Below are 19,176 nucleotides of genomic sequence, written 5' to 3'. Positions count from 1 at the left end.
CATTTGTTTATTTGCTGACACTAAGACTTACTCCACACGTTTATCATATATGTGACCTAAGCTTATTTCTTAACTTGGGGCATGAGATACTATTACAAACACACAAAACCCAGACAGAACTGGATTCTGAAGGCCAGGCTCTACAACAACAGGAATACAGAAAATACTAAGTCAATCTCATATATTATTGAGGCCTATGGCAGCAAGGTGTGTGTTGTTTATCCAAACTTTTCCAGTCTTGGGATTTAAGAGAGAGGGGAGAAAAAAAGTGAATCTGAACCCTGAGCAAATCCTTTTAATTGTCTAATTGTCTGATCTCTCTACTTCAGTACATTCAGTAAACAAATCCTGGCTTACAATTTTTTGTGTAGTGCCCAAGATTACCAAGCATTTGCAACCCAGTTTAAGGTCTGTGTCTCTTTCATTAAATACAGTTTGCATGAATTGGCCTTAGAAAATGAAACAAATTATTAGACTATAAGAGCAGGAGCAAATAATTTAGTAAAAAGATTTTTGACATAACCATTGGCTTATATCCACTTATGCTCCCTCCTCTGCTATCAATGATTCCTTTTAGACTACAGGATTTGAGGGCTGCTATGGGAAGAAGTCCCACATCAATACCAATATGCAGAATATAATTTTATAGTTAAAAGAGGTGAAAGCATACATGGGAAAACAATATCAAAACAAGAGAACCAATACTAAAAAAAGTGATAAATAAAGAAGTGGAAACTACTATTGACATGTATTGAGATACTTGTTCATGGACAAAAAGTGGTAGCATTTTTCTGCATTCATAGGCAAAGTCTTCTCTACTGAAAACTTCTCAGTTTCTTGTACCAAGAATCAATTTGCTAAGTAAAGAAGAATTCAAAAGCAAATAGAAATAAATATGTTATCTATGTTTTTCTCTATTAACTGCAAGCTTTCAGAAAAAAACTTAGTACTTACATTTTCACATTCAGGCTGAAGTATTGGTTGGCAAAATCTAGTTTAAAATTCACTAAATTTTCATGAGAGACTGTAAGGACATTTATGTTGTGAACATTTGATTAATGATGACTTGAATTTGATTAGGAACAGTTGTAAGATAAACAGAAATTAATTATTTGCTCTGAAATGGAAATTTGTCTGTAGCTTACACAAGGCAAGCACTGAAGTTCTGAGGCTTCCATTGGTGCAGAACACTGTTGAAAGTTTTTGTCATAAAAGTGTTCACAAAAACAAAAATTTAATTTGGAAATCAGAAAATGTATTTTGTCGTCAAAATGCAATTATTTGGTAGTGTTAAGGTTAGAGCTAGTAAACACTTATGAATGGTTTTGGTTTTTCTTTTTCTAGAATAGACAATCAAAATTCTTATATCAGCACCTAGTAAGACACTGAGAATTCTATGAAACAAATCCTAGTTTCATGGCCCTGCATAAACAATCCCTTCCATTCGAACTTCAGCTAGAAACATCAGATTAGAAAAATTTGTGAATTCTTGCTTGTTAGTATTTAAATGGTCTAAGAGCTCACCAAATTAATTTAGACTGAAGAAGCTTTATAAATGCAAAATAGTAGCTCTTCTATAATAATTCCCTGAAGGATTTTATAAAATTTAATTTTAATACAGTTAGGAATTTCTTTCTTGGTTTATCTTAATGCAGTATGGAATAACAAATCTACCTTCTCATATCCCTGAAAAAGAGCTACACCACATAGCTTGTAGATTACTCCAGAGCAGACAGCTCCCTGTGAACAGAAAAGAACTCTCCCCCTTTCTCAGTTTTAGATGAAAAAGTTTTTAAACATAGTTTCTTTGCTTTAACCTTCAGATGTGCTACCAGGGAGCTCTTCAGTTATGGGCAGAACAAGACCATAGCTAAAAGAGAATTGCAACTAAGAAGTGTAAATTGTGTTCTAATCTGTAATTTGAGTTCTTTGATGTTCAGCAGACTTTTTTTGGAAGCCTTGTAATGGGAATTTTGGAAGAGGTATAGTGATGTATGTAACATTTCCAGCCCTTTGAATAGGAAACATAGATCAGAATTTATTAATTATGACTAGAGAAAGGCAAAGCAAGTTGCTTTTCAAAAATTAAGCAATCTTATTTTAGTCTTAGCACTAAACCCAAATAAATTTGGTTTAATTAAAACAAAACTTACAAGAAATCTAGCATAACAATGAGCTTTAAACAAACAAAACACCAAACAAAACAACAACAAAAAAAAAACAACAAAAAAAATAAATTGATTTTTAAGGCTGCTTCATTCCAGTAGTTCAGCTATTGAAAATTGTGTTTGAATTTCCCTTTGAGAATACCTGAACTGAATTTCCAGCTTTGTACAAGCTTTTAATTAGTGTTATGCTTTCCTCCCTGTGAAGTAACTGCCCACTTTAAATCACCTCATCCCGGTTTTCTTCCTTGTAAGTTACCTGTTTTGAGTTTTTTTTAAGATAAGAAGTTTAATTTAGGACCAAAGACTTAATGGAAATGCTCTCTCAAAAGAGAGGTTGTTAAGAAGCATCATAAACTCAAATTTGAACAAAGTCACTAATAACAAACACAAGATTAAAATCCTCTCCCAGTCAAAAAATCAATTCTGTAAACTTCAAATGGGTGTGGATGGTTCTGCTGCACTGTTTTCATCTAATCCCATTCCAGGGCCAGAGCTTCCCAGGCTAAATAGAAGCAGCCTCATTTTTATTGTTTTCAGGACTCCATCCCAATTATACCCACCCTACAGAAACACCAGAAGCTGACTGCTTTTGGCATGCCATTGATTCAGCATTTACCCCAGACTCTTGCTGCTGTCTCACCTGCCCAGAGAGCAGCACATGCCTGTGCTGAGGCCTACCAGCTTTAAGCAGCACAAGCAAAGGGGAGATGCATCTCTGTCTCTTCTCCCTGCACAGAGTAAGACAATTTAAAGACCATGGGGGCTGTAAGTTAGTGCAAGCAACTAAGCAGGGAGCTAGCAAATAGCACCTCAGAGTACTTGTGTGTTCTTCCTTGCTTCATTTAATATTGGACAGATTTTCACCAAAGAGCAAGAACAGCATGAGATAACTGCTAATATATGCTAATTATACAAGTGTGTCCAGTAGTTTAATTAAAGCAGAATGCTTGCAAACACCTCAGTGGGCTGCTGAGGAAAAAAAACAAAATCCAAAAACTAACACGGCTGTGTTTATCCAGAACAAATTATTACTGATGAGTTTTCTTTAAGGAAAACATTCAGATTTTGATTATTTAGCTCTTGTGTGATAAAGGATTTCTAGGAAAGTCAAGCAGAAGTGAAGCCTGAGCCTTTCATAGGCTGCTTACAAGACCAAGTAATAGGTTTATTGCCTGTATTTAATGGAAACTAAATGGAACTCCCAAATTTAGCCACCTTACTGTGAGAGAAAGACCATCTTCCTCTACCAAGCTCCTTCTCCCTTGTAGCCAGTCTTAACTGCATATCCACATAGGTCTGCACTCAAAGAACAGTTTTTTGCCAAAAATGCCAAGATGTTAGCTGTGACAATTTATAGCAATAAAAGCTATGACATAAATTATGAGATGAAAGATTCCATAGGCTTTCAAGTACTGAGAAGCATGAAATATTTAAATATAAGCACTGATACATTTTCTTAGTGCTTGACAAAGTAACAGCTTCTTGACAAAACATCAGCTTATGGGACCCCCAGTTACTCTCAGCTACCAGTAAACACTAAAATTTAACAGGTATTTGAAACAAAGAGACTGTGATAATATGTAGTTGTAGGATTTGGCGTAAGAGGAAAAAAACATAATTTAGTTAACCCCTTTTCTTCATATATCACTACTTAATCAATAATGGTCTTCAGAAGTAATAAGCAATGTAACTTTACCTATATTCTGAACCAAAATATGCCCAAACCACAGACTGCCCAAAATCAATATCACACTTTGGCCTCGCATTTATATAGAGAATTGTTAGTATATCGGATATAAAATGTATAATTGACATAATACATGACAATTCCCTTATGTTTAGGCTTACATATTTGGCACACAACACAATCCCCAGTTTATCACAACACAAATTTGGAATAACACAAGAAGACATGTTTGTGATCTTAAACACAAAATTTTAATTACTTAGCACATGAAATGAATTATGATTAAAACCATGCAGATATTCAGATTGCAGAACAAAATACTTCAAATACAACTGCATGTTTAAAATCTACTCAGTCAGATATCTACTTTGAGGAAAAAACATAAGAATATAGTAAGCAATTATAACTTAACATAAATAAACAAGGATTGATAATTTCAGAACAAAATAAACATGGAAAACAGCAATTTTTAGCACATATTGGTACAAGAGATACAGCCTACCTACTCTCCTTCAGAGTGTCATCCACTCGTCTGATATAAATCCAAAATACTAAAAAACTTCACACTACTAAAGCACAGCAGCCAGTTTCCCCCAACATAAGACTCCTACCTGCTAACTGCAGTGTTGGGACAAGTTTTTTTAAAAAAATATGTAATTTCAAAGATGAAGGGGCTTAATTATACAGCTTCCAAACAAGCACAGTGAAAGCTGCACAATCAAATCCCCAGTGAATACTACAAAAGGCCAAAATTCAAAATATAAACAATTGAAATTCAGGTCAAAAATATGTGACCAATTAACATGTTTATGCTGTCACTTGCATGCACAAAAGTAGACCAGTTCTGTGTTTGTGCACCACAGTGTATTTTTGTTTGGCGTTAAGTAACTGTTTGTGTAAGGAACCACGTTGTTACACAGGGTCCAACTGCATACTCAGATTCATAATGACCAAAGGCCTCCTCTAAATCACATAATTTCCCCAGATGACAGCGGTCTCTCAAATTTCTCTAACTTTCAAGAAGAAAAAAAATTCATATTTATTTTCATCACAAGTAGTACAACTAGAATACAAATAAGAACATTCTACTATAGTCTGCAACAGCTGAGGTTTGCATCTCCTGAACTGATTCACTCATACGAGCAACAATACAAGGAAAATGACATAAAAACTAGAATATAAATATTATCCTACACTATGAAACACTACAAATAGAACATACAAAAATTATATTAGGGCATTAATTATGTGTAAACATATTAAAAAGAACACCTTAATATTAATACAGTTTGCAAGGTAAACATAACCTACAGTCTAAGTTTTCAAATGGCTGTTTGTCAATGCAGCATAGAACATTTCCATAGTGCAAATCTTACCAACTCTATGAAAGATACTGTCCCCTTCAGAAAAATGCTTCTTTCCCCACCCCTTCAAAAAAATGAGTCACAAAGTCCTATCTCATTTCACATTAATATAAGATATGGTTTGAAACATATTAACATAGAGAACTGTAACATTGAAAAAAACCTGAATAATGTTGAGAAATTAAAATAAAAGAGTTAGATATGTTATAGCTGGAAGACATGAAATCCAAAAATATGATCCCTGGAAAAGAGGAAATAAAAAAGACACTGATATCTCCTTTCTTTCATCTGTTGGAAATATATTGTATGACAGTACAGCAGAGTCCCTGTGTTGTACAACAATCACAAGATTACTTTAATTGCTGAAGAATCACAGTGTTAAGTATATCTGCTTCTTGTAGTGTCAGGTTTTCATCTGTTAGCTCTTTATTTGGAAAGGTAGTCACAAGAACAAAATCCGTTGTTGCAAAAGCTGGACGGGACTGGATAATGAAATCTCGAATATGCTTAATCCTGTGAAAAGAATAGGGACATGAAAACTCTGTATGATTCCAGCTGACATACTTCTCTGAACATTAAGATGATCAGAGAACACAAAACAATTAAGCAGACTAAAATACTAAGCAAATTCTAGATTTCACATTTCTCTTCTATATTTCACTAACTTCTCATTAGTCCAGATGACTAATGATTGTAGCTTACAATTTTTTTGGTTCTTGCATTAAAAAATCCCCTGAAAAATTATAGTAAATGTTGCTTGTTTTCTCAAATAACAGAAACAAATTTTTTAACATGGAAGTATGTTGCAAACTGATACCTAACACAGGAAGTCAAATAATCTCAACACCGCTGTCACAAGTTTAATTATTGATTAGTATATTTCAAAAATGTGAAATTATTAATGGAAGAAATAATCTTAAAATATACAGTCACAGTGAAGAGGAAACAGACAGGAATTATTAAAGCACTTCAATAGCAAGAGCTTTCCCCTATTTTCACTTTGAGATTTTAAATTTGAGATTATTCTATTAAGACATTAAGCTGAGAATAAATCTGTGAAGATAATAAATTGGCAAATTTACTGTAGCCAAATAGGCAGTGATTTCTGCTTTCTATCAGTCTTCAAGGCCTTTGACATATATATGATCAAAATCAGCTGCTAAAGATAACCATAAAGATTCACAGTCAAGAAAAAGTTAACAACAATTAAACAAACTCCTGTCAACACAATATAGGTTGTTACAGATGTTACTGGCAAGTTTACCACTTCTACCCTTCCATGCAAACTGAAGAACACACAGCTCAGCTACAGAGGCTCCCAAAAGCCCCATGGTTCATCTCAGTCACTTCTCAGCAGATGCTGCGAAGAAAGGATCTGGGCCTGGCCTCTCAGCATATGTTAACAGGTCTAAACTATCAAAAAATACTGCTGCATCTTCCTCTCTACTGGTATCTCAGCTAAAATTTCCTCACTGTGGTCTGTGTATACTGTAGGGTAAAGAAAGCCGTATTTTGTCCTTATTTTGAGCCAGGAGTTAAAAAGGAAACAGATGAGCTCTCCATGTAACAATATTAACATGGAATTGGGTCTATGCTAACACCATCTCCAAGTCAGGATTCAAGCTGCAGCCATGTTCTAACACAATTGTGCAGATTTCAAATTAAGGCTGGCTTTAACAGCGCTAAAGCATGGGTGGAACTGCTGCCCAAAGATCTCTCAGAAGTGCAGAGCAGAGCTTTGCAGAACCTTGCACTAACATAACCTCATGGGGTTGGCCAACACTTTGTGGCACTGCCCCAACATCAATAAAATTGGTGCCAAGCTACTAACAAATCTAAAACCTCCATCAAGTTCACACACTGCCAATTCTTAGGAGATGACCATCCAAAACAGAATTTAGTTCTCAGTATTATGTCCAACTCACATGATGGAATTGCAAATGAGCATGAAGTGTCTAAATACCCTTCTGCATATGGGCTGCAGTCTACACTTACAGCCCATGTCATGTTTTGTCACAGCCTTAAGTATAACAAGGTAGAAAGCTGAAATTCTTGATTATGGCCCACAGCATTTCTCTGCCTGTAGTATGGACTATATTCCCATTGAGACTATACTCCACACTTTGCAATAAAGTGTTTTCACAGTGTTTCCCAAGTCATCCATCTGGTCCTCCCAAGGAAGGCCCAGGGCTGGGATAACTACATAGTGGGGCTATACAGATTTCAGTTGTCCTTGGAACAGTTACAGCTTTTATTATGTCCATAAAAAACAAAGGACATAATTGTTATGTTGCACAGAAGTTGCAGTTATTAAATATATTGTGTTTCCAAGTATAGAATTTTTGAGAGTTTATCATATATCCATGTAGTGAAAGTGACACAGAACTATACATTTCAGCAGGTCTGGTATTTCCCCCTTTATGAGGTCTTGCTGAGACTCATTTAACAACAAAACACAAACTTATTGGAATAGTTACTGTTATCTACATTAATGCAGAATCAATTTACCTGTGTGTTTGATTAAATCTTTGTATTAACCGGCTTCCATCTGCTAATCTGATTTGAATTTTAGTTGCTGGCATGGAATCATCAATCAGAACAGGTGCATTAAGAATGGATTTCTCCTCCTCCTCTGGGGAAGAAGGTGTGCTGACTATTTCAGGTGTAAGGCTATAGAATTGGAAAAAAACCAAACCAGATGTTACTAATGGAACCATGACAAAGTAGTCTGAAATTTTCAGTCACAGGAATGAAACAGCATATGACTACAGAGCACAGAACAGATCTAGCTTTTTTCACCTTCCAAGCTTCTGCCCTTCACCACTGAAAGCTTTGAATCGCAGTCTGGGCTTCACATATTCCTGTTCTTGGTGATCTTCCATATCCAAATTTACCTGGCCACCATGAACAAGTCGCTGCAGTTCCAAAGGGATTTCCCTTAATTACAAAAATAATAAATTACAATAATTACACTTTTAATTACATTCTGAACTGCAAAAAGAAATCATCCAAAAAGTACACACACAGTATAAGTCAATATTAATATTACATATACTTTGAAAGCCATATTCAATTGTTTTATGAATTGATTTCATCTTAAAAGAAGAAAAAAAAATCAGTGAACTAATAGTCAAAATCTAGAATACACCAACAGCTGAATTGTAGAATGAGCTAGGAAAAAATTGTGAATATAAAAGCTGTTGTAGCAAGTACCATTCAGAGTTAAACCACCAAAAGAACGAAAGTATTGCAAATTTTTAAGTGCCCCATGCATCTGGTGACAAATACAGACTGTATTTTATGGGTTCAGGCAAAGAAGAAATCTGGAGCTTTTGATAAGTCTGTGGAGAAAGGATTTTTCTTCACTTCAAAGACATACCTCAAAAAAGTTGTAATTTTAACTTACCCTCTTTTAACCGACTCAAGAAATTGAGCATTTGTTGGATCTGAATAGGATCTCAACTCGCCATCATCTAAACTGAATCCATTCCTCCACAGTTTCAGCAAAATTTGAACCTATGAAGTAGAACAAGTTAAAAAAAATGAAGAAAGACAAATAAGGCAGCACAATTTTGTACAGACTAGTTACAGAAATTTTGATCTATACTAAACAGATTTTGTACAAGACCACAAAAAAGAAGGCAAATGACAAAATAAGAACATTACCTTTCACTGTAACTATCATTGTTAGATTATTTTTGAAAAAGCCCAATGGTTATAAACTACTATCTTCTAGACCACTTTCCTACCTCAGGAAAAAGAATCTCTTAATCTGCTATCCATGACATAAAGTATGATACAGTGAGGGTGTAGTGATCTTCACAATGTTCCAATTATTTCCAAAAGCAGTAAACATTTTTACTGAGAAATTAAGAAATAAACACATAAAATCACAAATTACTGCTGATACATCAGTTACAGCAAAACCTACACTTTCCTCAAATTATTACATGGTGAGCTGCAACAAAGCTGAAAGTAGCTCCATTCATCTCAAAAGCTAAGAATCCTGGAAACCAGCCTCCTTTGCTCCCTTATTTTGCTACGTCCTATATGAAAGGTCCAACCAGGGCCTTCCAGCTTCAAAACCTGTATCCTCTCTTCCTTCTAAGTGCTTTGCCATCCAGCAAAACTAGGCATCCCCTGCCAGTATAACAGGCCTTCCCTTAGAAAGCTATTTATGCTCCCAGCTATGGAAAGCCTGCTCCAGCAAGAGTGGCTGGGTATAGCTGGCTGTTAGTTGGAGTAGAAGGATTGCTGAAGAGCAGAAGGCTCCTTGTGTGGCACAACAGCACCCCCTAGCCAGGGCCACATCCTTTGGCCTTAGTATTTGTTTCTAGAGAAGCTGAAAATTTGCTTTAGCCATTCTCAAAAATAGCAAAGTGCAGAGAACTTGGTTTCTCCGCACCCTCCCCTTCACATCCTCCTTTTTAAGTGGTAGGAAAGAAAGGCCTCAAACCTGCTGCTTCACCTTCCCTAGAACACATCTATGCCCTCCAGTTTGAGATGGGCTGCTTTGCAAGTCACAACAAGAACAATTCCTAAAAGGATTAAAATGTTAGCATAGCTAAAAGAATCCAGGCCAACACCTGGTGGAAAGTAACTGAAAAGGAGGTGTGCTAAAAATTTTGAAGTAATTTACATCTGACATTTCCATAATGGAAGCCTTAGGGGTATCCAACAAAAATCTTCGGAAACCTCAACAATTCCTACTGAACACGTAGCTAATGTTATTTTTTCCTCATAAACATAGTTTCAGTAATACTGGCATTTCAAGCTGTAAACATGATTAAGCAGGCCTCTGTTGAAGGTTCTGTTTTCTGCTATGAATTTTACTTACATCCTGATTTTCTCCATATATGTATTCAGAGTGCTTTTGTGATGAGTCACCCAATCTGTATCCACCACCAGAAAATGACTGAAAAAATACAAAGAAAAGCTTATAAAATAATTATCTAAAACAGTTCATTAACATTCTTACCTAGGTACAAAAAAAAAAAAAATCAAACAAACAAACAAAAAAAACAAACCCAAAAAAAGCCATCCACAAGCTTGTTTCTGTGATAAAAAGCAAGTACTGCTCTATCATGTAATTTCTAAGTTGAAAATTTTATCTAGCAGACATAATCAGACTAAGAAAGCTTTGTGACACATTTCAGCTTCTGTTCTGTACACTTTTTCAAACATAAGAATCATAGAATACTTCAGGTTGGAAGAGACCTTTAAAGGTCACAAACTTGAATGTTTCCAGGAATGGGGCACATACTACCTCCCTGAGCAACCTGTTCCAGTGTCTTGCCACACTCATTGTAAAAAATGTCTCTTATACCTAGTGTGAATCTACCCTCTTTTAAAACCTTTACCCCTTGTCCTACCACAACAGGCCTGCTAAAAAATCTATCCCCATCTTTCTTATAGACCCCCTTTAAGTAGAAGGCTACAATAAGATCTTCCCAGACCCTTGTCTTTTCCAGGCTGAACAATCCCAAATCTCTCAGCCTTTCCTTCTAAGAGAGATGCTCCATCCCTCTGAACTCACTCTAACAGGTCCATGCCCTTCTTGTGCTGTGGATCCCAGAGCTGGATGAATCACTCCAGGAGTGCTCTCACCAGAGTGGAGTAAAAGGGCAGCATCCCCTTCCTCACCCTGGTGCTCATTCTTGCTGTGATGCAGCCCAAGCACCACAGCTTTCTGGCTGTGAGTGCACATTGCTGGGTCATGTCCAGCTTTTCATCCACCACTACCCCCATCCTTCCCCAGAATTGCTCTCAATCCTTTCATCCTCCAGCCTGTGCTGATACTGGGAGTTGCCCTGATGCAGATGCAGAATTCTGCATCTGGCGTTGCTGACCTGATGAAGTTCCCATGACCCCACTTCTTAAGCTTGTCCACATCCCTCTGGATGGCATCCAAGACCTCAGGCACATCAGCTGCAACACTCAGCCTGGTGTCACCTGCAGACTTGCTGAGGGTGCGCTCCACCCCTCTGTCTGTGTTACTGATAAAGACATTGAAAGCACTGCTCCCTCTATGGATACCTTGTCACCAATGTGCATCTGGACACTGAACTGTTGACCACAACTGTCTAGGAGCAATTCTATAGGTAAGATTTGAGATGCAACTTTAGTCTGGGTTCTTATTTAATCAATTATAATTACAAACAAAGCATATAACTCCAGTTCATGGTGATTTCTAATTATTGCCTCTGAAATTGTGTGGGTTTTCCTCTTTATTTTCTAGAGCAAGCTGTTTGAAAACAGACAATATAAAACTGTTTTGAGCAAATCTGCTATTTGCAAATTAGAGAAAGAGGCACTTGCTCTCCTGTGGTTTGATGAATTTCAGAGACACAAATGTAAAGACAGATCAACACATTTCTTAACTTTTACCTTGGCTTTACTAAAATCACCAGATGCTCTCGAGGCTTCATCTAATGGGACAGCTCCATGTTCTTTTGCTTCCTTGAAGAGTTCAGCAACAATTTTACTTGGATTATTAGAAGCCCCAGAAATCTGTAATCCTCTATATTCTGAGTCACCTGAATAGAATCTTTAGAATAGTAATGCACATAAGCAACAATGCTTTAAGTAACAAGCACAATTTTTCTCTTCCCATCAAAAGAAAAAAAAAATGAACAAAGAGACAAATTTGGCACAAAACCTCTTCATTCTGATAAATGCTTCACTTGGTTCCAACCTTCTCAATAACCCAAGCAGCACTATACTAAAGACATCTGACTAACAAAGAACCAAGGTGCCTTCTGGAACAGATCCCAAATATCAGAGGGCAAGGCCATAAGTTTTAGGTGAACAGTCCTGATGGGGTTAGACATCTTATGTGGCTGTCACCTACTCCCAGAAAGACTGATTTCCTCAGGGGTATCCTGTGCATGGGACTGTGCCTGGACTGGATAGAATATAAATTCATAGATAACACCATCTTAGCAGAACAAGTATAAAACTGTTCTTGGAAAACCTGAACAGTGCCACAATTTGATTTTTTAATTCAAAGATTTAGCATACTTCAATTCCCAACAGTATCAGAAATGGAAATTTTTAAATAAATATGATTAACTTTCAAGGCATTTTAAAACCTGCAGAAACTGTTATGAAAATAACAATTTCTAATTTTTTTTTTCCTTCATAGCACCATTATTAGCTCTTGAAGACAAAATGCTACACTAAAAATAATTCTGTTCAAAATTGTATCTGTTTGATGATTAAGATCAAGATGTTCCTCGAGAATTATCTTGAGAAAGGCACTACAATCTCTAAATACATTGGAATAGATGCTGTAAAAATATGTAAATAAATCAAAATCTGGCAAACCTGATTGTTTTTTCTTTGATTACAAGAAATGTTAATAACTAATAACTGCTTTCCACTTTCCTCAACTTTTACACTTAACCACTTGGGGCAAGGCAAACCAATTAATCCATGTGAAACTGTTTCTTAGACCAATGTCTTCACAATGTCTTGATTTCATCATATTTTACAATTACCAGAAGAGAGTACTGGGTATGAGAGTACTGTACAATCATACTGTTTTTATAATGCCACATAATTGTCAATCCCAGAGTAACATGTCCTTTGTACATCTCTTGTGTTTATTGCCCCAACTACAATTTATATGGAAAATCTTTAATTATTAGATTTAAAAGAATGATAGTGGTAAGGATATGAAACAGGAATTCTTACCAGAATTTGTATTCAAGAAAGAAAGGAAGCACTCAAGTATTTGAGCAATAGATACAAAGAACAATTCGGGATACTCAGAAAGACAAAAAAGTTTTTGAGTACAAGTGTAAGTTACAACCTTTATGACCATACAGGTTAAGGCATTTACAGGTCCTACATAACTCCAGCCAGATTCTGCTAAATATAATTTTACAACAGTGTACAACTAATAAGCTAATACAGCTTATTAGTAACATTCTAATAAGTCCCTAGCTCTTTGCAGGACAGACCTAGCTCACACGCATTTTGAAAGAACATGAGGGAGCAAAGTGTGAAAGTGATGCAAACCCCAATTACTTTCACAATTGTTAAATTATTTTTTGTTTTGTTTTAGAAATACCTTTGGTTTTCTTTGTCATCACTCATGCTTCTCTCTGGTTTTCTCAACCTTTTAAGAGAATCCAGTTTAAGACTGCCAAGAGAATAAAAGAAAGCATTTGAAGATAACTGGCATATAAACTTCATATCTAACTTCTGAAATTACTTCTTTTTCAAAAACTAAGAATATCGAGTTGTGTTTTCTGGTTTTTGGGGTTTTGTTTTGGTTGCTTGGTTTTTTGGGTTTGTTTTAGTTTGGGTTTTTTTTGTCAAAGTTCACAGCCATTAATGCTTCTCAGTGAACAAGGAGGAAAAGGCACATGTATGGCAGAGTCATTTTGCATTAACAGTTGGACTGGGTGGTCACTATAGGTATATTCCAACTGAACTATTTTCTTCTAGCATAGAAGAGCAGCACTGCTTCCATGCAATTAATGCATTGCTCTCATCTGAGAGCTAACTGAAGTCTACTAATTCATCTCTTCCTTCTCACGCAGATTCCAGTATGATGCCAACAAATAACAAGTATTTGCCAACTATCACACTGAAGTATTTGATATATGGTATTGAAGCATCTCCTTTGGTTGGGAGTGGGAAGTTATACCTTCATGAGATGTACTGGTAAATGGAGCCGTTTGCTTTATTTGTTTGTAAACTTAGTTCTGTATAGGTGGTTAGTCAGCTTAGGTGGGTTCACTGAAAGTTACAAAAAAAACCTCAAAACACCCTATACTTCCAACTGTCCCATACTCTGCTAAAGTCTCTCTTCCTGAAGAGATTTCTGCATTTATTGCTTGACCTCCTTTAACAGGCATTTCTGAAAAAAAACCCACATCTTACCTCTGTGATACCTTTGGGTTACTGATCTTTGTAGCTGTTGGCTTGTCAGAACACAATGACTGTCTTTTAGCCTCATCTTCATATAACTCTGCCAAGGCCAGCTGTAGGAAACAGAACTCATTTTTGTAAGCCTATAACTCAAGAACTACATATGGAATAGAATAAAGACAAAAATTAATGTGAAATATCCATCTGTCCAGGAAAGTAGAAATATCAACATGAGGAACCCCAACTAAAATTCAAGTTCCCTTGTGCTTTATGAAAAAAAAAAAAAAAAAAAAACAAACTACACAATGCTTAAAGGCCACTATGACTTGGAACTTGCACTCTGCTATCCGTTAGTTTCCACTACTTCACCAGCTATGTAAAACCTGTATTAGATTTAGAGTCACAAGAGTAAATATACACAGAGATATTAAGCATCAGCTCATTAATTAATGGTAACAAATTGAAATAAAGCAGCAATCTAACCCTCTGATAGAAGCAAACAATAAATTTTACAAGCATCTTACACAGAAATATAAAAAACATAATTCAAATAAGCTTGTACTGGAATGAAGAACAAATTCAGCCTTTCTGGCTTGAATTCAAGGCATCACTCCACAAATACTTACACAAACCCCAACAAACTTTTTCACAAAGATTCCCAAAATGCTGCCATATCACTGGCAAGCTCATTCTTAGAAATTTATGCAAGGGTCCTACAGTGTAATTTCAGCAATCTTTCTTTTGTACTGAATAGGACTCTATTTTGTCAAACCATCCTGAGTTTTGTCCCCAGATCACTCTGCTCACACTATGTGACTGACATTAACATTTTATCATACACACCAGAAAGGTACTAGGCTACAGTTTCATTACAGTTTTATGTAGAGGGGATACAGGTTAAAATAAAATGAAACATCATCTGCCTTTGAAAACACACTGCTATGAACACAGGGTAGTAATCCCGTATTATTTTTTGTTGTTTTTATAATATTATGAGGTATTTTCTACAGGAAAAAATAAATATGAGGAATTATATCCATTAAGAAAATTAAATTGAGGAAAGAGAGCCCAAAAAATCTGCTGAAGGCCTCTATTCCATCTGAGGATAGAAGAAAATACCTTTCAGATATGTAAAGCTGATGGGTAAATCATAGACAGCATACCCTGTACCATCCCTAATCCAAGGATTGAGGGATGCTGAGAGAGCATGGAAGGGCATGGCCAGGTTTCTGTGCTTTCCTCAAATCCCCTCTCATGTGGCACCGCTAATCAACTACAGACCCAGGAGGGTACTTCCTTGGGGTTTAACACTTTATCAATAAGTATCTAGCCAAAACCTTATGAACCAGAATTATTAACACAGATTTTGTTACTGTTACCTATTGTAACAATAAAAAAAAGCAATCCCGGAGAATAACACAACAGTAACACTGGAGAAAACTCCAGAGAGATCTCACTGTGGCCTCTCTGTACTTAAAGGGGGCTTAGAAAAAAGAGGAAGAACAACTTTTTATATGGGTAGATAGTGATAGGACAAGACAGAATTGTTCTAAACTACAAGAGGAGAGATTTAGATTAGATATTAGGAAGAAATTCTTTATTCAGAGGGTAGTGAGGCATCAGAAAAGATTTCCCAGAGAAGCTGTGGATGCCCTATCCCTGGGAGTGTCGAAGGTCAGGTTGGATGGAGCTCTGAGCAACATGGTTTAGTGAAAGGTGTCCATGCCTATGGCATAGGGGCTAAAACTATATGATCTTTAAGATCCTTTCCAACTCAAACCATCCTACGATTGCAGCAAAATTAATCTTAAGAAGAACCTATGAAAATTCCAAATAGTAATAATGAAAAAAAAACTACACCCATCTTCCTCTTTCCATAATGTGTAATTAAATGGAACAGAGACAGTTTCAGTTACTAAGTTTCACCTGTTTTCCAATCCTAAAGGGCCTAGTGCTCTTCCAGAGGCGTGCTCCCCTTCCCAGCCTGCAAGGGGCGTGGGAGCTGAAGGAAGAAAAGCCGGGTGGGCTCAGGGGCAGTCGGGGCAGCCGCGCACCGCCCTGCCCTCAGGGCCGGCCCGGGGGGAGCCCTGCGGCGGCCCCGGGGGGACGCGGCGCTCCGCCCGACCCCGCCCCGCCCGGGAGTGGGGCGGCACGCCCGCCCTCTCACCTGCAAATCCCGGGCGCTGGGCGGGCGGCCGGTGCTCCGGGGCTGCCGGTCCCTGCGGCCGGCGGCCGGAGCCGCGGGCACATCCCCGTCCGGCTGCGCGGGCGCTGCGCCGCCGTCCGCCATCTTGTGGAGGCGGTGGCGGGCGCCGGGCGGGGCGGGGCCAGCGCCGCCGGCGCGGCCGCCATGGCAACGGGAGGGGCCGTGCCTGCCCGCCGCGGGGGCACGGCCCGAACGTCAGACCTTTGCGGAGTAAAGTTTATGGGCCTCAGCAGACAAAGCCCTTAGCGTTCATTCGCGGCGAATTGCACAGCTTGTCTATCAGTAGTCAAAGCCCTGCTTGCTGGTTGTATGTCTTCCTTCTTATGCTACTTAGTCTGCAGGTGCAGTTCCCTCCATTTTGAGTTGGTGGTTGCGGTCGCCCACTGCCGGAATTACCTATCACAGAATCAAATAGGCTGGAACAGACCTCTGAAATCATCCAGTCCAACCTGTGACCAAACACTACCATGTCAAATAGACTATGGCACTGAGTGTCACATCCAACCCTTCGCCACCTCCCTGGGCAGCCCATTCCAATGTTTTAACCCCCTTTATGTGAAGAAATTCTTCCTAACGTCCAACTTAAAGCTCCCCTGCCTCAGTTTAAGACTACATTATCTCATCCTGTTGCTGGGGGGAAGTAGCCAACTCCCACCTGGCTACAACCTCCTTTCAGAGAGTTGTAGAGAGTCATAAGGTCACCCCTGAGTCCTTTTCTTCAGTCTAAACAACCCCAGCTCCCTCAGCTACTCCTCACAGGACTTGTGCTCCAGACCCTTCACCAGCTTTGTTGCTCTCCTCTGGATCCTTCTCTTTACCCCGGTTACTTCTGCTGACTTCACTCCTGGTGGCTCTTGTCCAGACAGACCTTTAATCTTGGGAGTGTCTTGTCTTTTCCTTAAAACTTAGCATGATGCCATATGTTATGGGGTGTCCAGGTTCAGATGATTTGTCTGTGTGCCTTCCAGGCTCCTTGTGTTCCTCCAGCCTGCTCACTGGTGGGGCAGGGTGAGAAGCAGAAAAGGCCTTGGTGCTGTGCGAGCCCTGCTCAACAATAGTCAAGGCACCATTGTGTTACCAACACTGGCTTTCAGTCACAAATCCAAAACATAGCATTTATGGAAAATCAACTCCAGCCTAGACAGGATGAGGAACTCTTGCCATCCTCAGTTTTCTCTAGGGCTGCTCAGCTCAAACACCCTCTGCTTTCTAATCAATCTCTCCAGACCCTCTTGACACTGGATTACAGTCCAGAAACACTGGTAATTGTGCCAAAGGGAGCTGGAATCTCATAGAACTCTTTAAGCTGGACTGTTAAACTGTGTGCTTCATGCCTTCATAGTCAGCCAAACTCTCAGTGAGAATGCAGACAGAGCAGTCTGTCCCAGCATAAAAACAGTGCAGGAAAAAATATTATCTGGTACCCAGCTCCATCTCAAGGGTCAATGGTGACAGTGGTGACACTGGTCTCTACACTGGTGACAATATTGTTCTTATGGAGTATGTAGATATGAATTATTGGGTTTTTTTTCCTACAGAACTATATTGTGTGCTTGACAAAGAAGAATGACATCACTGAGGAGATATATTCTATGTATACATATTTATATAACATTGCATATATAATACATTTCATGTAGCTCCCACATTCGCAACTTTATATGCTGAGGGCATATGCTTGCAAAGAACTCTATGCTTGATTTAGGAAAAAATGGAACCTGAATAGAAGTAGGAACTTCCCTCAGCTGGTTTCTGTACTTGAAGCATTGGCATGAGGACTATACCAAGCACAAAGCTTTAGTCATATTATTTCATTCAGCCTTCCTTGGGTTGATATGTGGTGTGCAGCTTCTGTCTAAGTCCAAATGTCCTGTGGTGATGCAGACCAAATTAGCAGTGAGGATGTCTAAACTGTAATCACTGTAAAAGCCAAATAACTTTATTACAAAATCAGTTTTTTATAATTTGGTGTTCCATATTTTGACAGGCATATCTTCCCTAAACATTGGCATAATTCCTGTCTGTCTTTGTGATTGCCTCGTCTGCTTAAGGTGTCAACAACATTTCAAGAGATCACCTGAATACAGATCAGCACATAATTATTTTCTCAGTGAAATTTATATTGTCACAGATATCTAGAAATTTAAATATGTGCAACCCAAGCATCCATTTTAATTTGCATAACATCATTCTTGTGACCAATGTTTTCTGACACAGCTATAGATTTAAAACAGCTAATTACAACCTCTAGTTCTTTAATTAAATTTGATACTGTATTTTTATTTATGTCTAAAATACACTTCAACATTCTAGATATTTTCCTCCTAGAGACTAAAACTAGCAGCATTTACAATCTTTTTTTTGGTAATGTTGTTTTTCCCAAAATTTCACTACAGTGTTGGTGCTATCCAGAAACAAACATAAAAACACAAGTAAAAATAAAATAATACATAAAAAGTACATACATAGAGTGAAAAAAAATTTCCATGCTACAGTGCAGAGAATGCAGATAAGTAAGACAAAAACTTTTAAATGCACTTCAGAAGCCCCTATTATATATTCTAGATTACAGAACATGTATCTCTCTTACCCAAGAAGCAAATGAGTAAGTGCTGACATAGCATATGTATTTAAATTAATTTGCTTGTATTTTCCAAAAATGCATAGCTCTTTAAAACTGGTTTTGTGACTAGTGAGAAACAGGGAATTCCCTGATGATATTGCTTCTCCATGAGCTTCAGTTCCATGAAGCTTGTGTTGGAAAGGGAAGAATGCAATAAGGAAGAGGACATCTGTGCTTTGTGGTTGTGAAGTAAACTGTGTTAGAGGGAAATTTCCCACAGAAAATAATTTAGGAACAAGAAAAGGCTT

General features: G+C 37.8%; 1 protein-coding gene across 1 annotated transcript; it reads right to left on the bottom strand.

Moving 5' to 3' along the window:
• Positions 1-4,083: 4,083 nt before the first annotated feature.
• On the bottom strand, positions 4,084-16,398 carry UBXN2B (UBX domain protein 2B). The gene is made up of 9 exons (XM_021555669.3): positions 16,267-16,398; positions 14,112-14,212; positions 13,294-13,365; positions 11,607-11,766; positions 10,057-10,134; positions 8,626-8,735; positions 8,019-8,156; positions 7,728-7,889; positions 4,084-5,732 (listed from the first exon to the last, which is right to left on the bottom strand). The coding sequence occupies exons 1-9, from the start codon at positions 16,387-16,389 to the stop codon at positions 5,570-5,572; spliced, it is 1,107 nt and encodes a 368-aa protein (XP_021411344.1). The 5' UTR covers positions 16,390-16,398; the 3' UTR covers positions 4,084-5,569.
• Between the last annotated feature and the right edge of the window lie 2,778 nt (positions 16,399-19,176).

The sequence above is a fragment of the Lonchura striata genome, chromosome 2 (genome assembly GCF_050655825.1).
Source record: "Lonchura striata isolate lonStrDom1 chromosome 2, ASM5065582v1, whole genome shotgun sequence".
Classification (NCBI taxonomy): Eukaryota; Metazoa; Chordata; class Aves; order Passeriformes; family Estrildidae; genus Lonchura; species Lonchura striata.
The sequence above is the reverse complement of the archived record's forward strand: the minus strand, read 5'-3'. Positions and strand labels throughout refer to the sequence as shown.